The sequence below is a fragment of the Plectropomus leopardus genome, unplaced genomic scaffold, assembly GCF_008729295.1.
Source record: "Plectropomus leopardus isolate mb unplaced genomic scaffold, YSFRI_Pleo_2.0 unplaced_scaffold23571, whole genome shotgun sequence".
Classification (NCBI taxonomy): Eukaryota; Metazoa; Chordata; class Actinopteri; order Perciformes; family Serranidae; genus Plectropomus; species Plectropomus leopardus.
The window spans coordinates 1-1,147 of NW_024625571.1; the positions used below are offsets into that span (position 1 = coordinate 1).

At 37.5% G+C, this 1,147-nt stretch overlaps 1 protein-coding gene across 1 annotated transcript; it reads right to left on the bottom strand.

Moving 5' to 3' along the window:
• Positions 1 to 135: 135 nt before the first annotated feature.
• Positions 136 to 514, bottom strand: LOC121966215 (hyaluronidase-1-like; the record flags this gene model as incomplete). The annotated part of the gene is made up of 1 exon (XM_042516323.1): positions 136 to 514. A coding segment is annotated over one exon (327 nt), but the record flags the coding sequence as incomplete, so codon positions are not given.
• Between the last annotated feature and the right edge of the window lie 633 nt (positions 515 to 1,147).

The following is a 1,147-nucleotide window of genomic DNA, read 5'->3' on the forward strand; positions in this document are numbered from 1 at the left end:
TTTATTACTATTTAATTTTAATATTTTGTAAACATATTAAACTGGGATATATTCACATTATGAAAGGTCATTAAGAAAGCACAAAAAAGTTCATTCACAAGAGACCAAACCAGACCCAGTGCACCTCTGAGGTGGTTTTACAGACTAAACTGGTATTTATTAGAACATTACTAACCATTACCTGTCTTTACCCCCGAGTGGTTTTGGAGCAGCTCTCACCGCTCCAGCCTGGGTAACACTTGCACCGAAACTCAGACTTCTTGAACGTTACCTCGTGTGTTTTCATCTGTCCTAAAACGCTGTAGTGCCGCCTGCCCTCTGGTTTCCTCTTAGACACCACCTTCCACACGGCGGGGTCCAGGTGGAGGTAGGCCCCGGAGTTCGGGTTCCTCCTCTGGCATCTGCCCCGAGATGAACACATGGTCTGGCTGCACAGAGTGGCCGCTGCCGTTACGTTCACCAGGTAGGGACCCAGAGTATCGTCGATGAAGTATTTGACGGCCTCACAAGTGGCCTAAAAACGGAAATGAGATGAGATGAGACGAGACAACTTAATGAGAAAAAGTCAAAACACATCGTTGCAAAGTAACTTAATCCAACTGTGTGGCAATAGTAAAAGAAAGACTAATTTCCAAGAAGGGGAGATATTATGCAAATTAATTTAGCCTTTTGTTAAATGAAAGTACAGTGAATACTTGTGATCTGTGTTTTAAAACTGAGCAAATTGGCTTTTTTTTTTCCAAAAACATGGAAATGAAAGAAGAAATGGTACAAAAATTTGCAAGAACTTAGTAAAAAGTACAAGAAAATTACTGGGAAAAAAAACAAAATTACATTAACTAAAGAAAGTTTTACCTGGAAAATTGCTTGAAAATATAAATGTAACATACTTTTAAATTATGTAATTTTTTTACCTAGCTTTCCCCCCCAAAAAATATCTAAATCTACTAACTGCTCTTTTTTATTTTTTAATGTTTTTGATAGAAATCGCACCATTTTGCTCTGGGTTCAAAGGTTTAAATACTTGTAAAAGGCATCTGAAGCAGCACAAGAAAAGTGATGTAGATCTAGGTCTCAAAGGGTTAAAGGAGCTCTATATAATATTCACAGAGGATCTATGATTCAGAGGTTAATAATAATAATAATA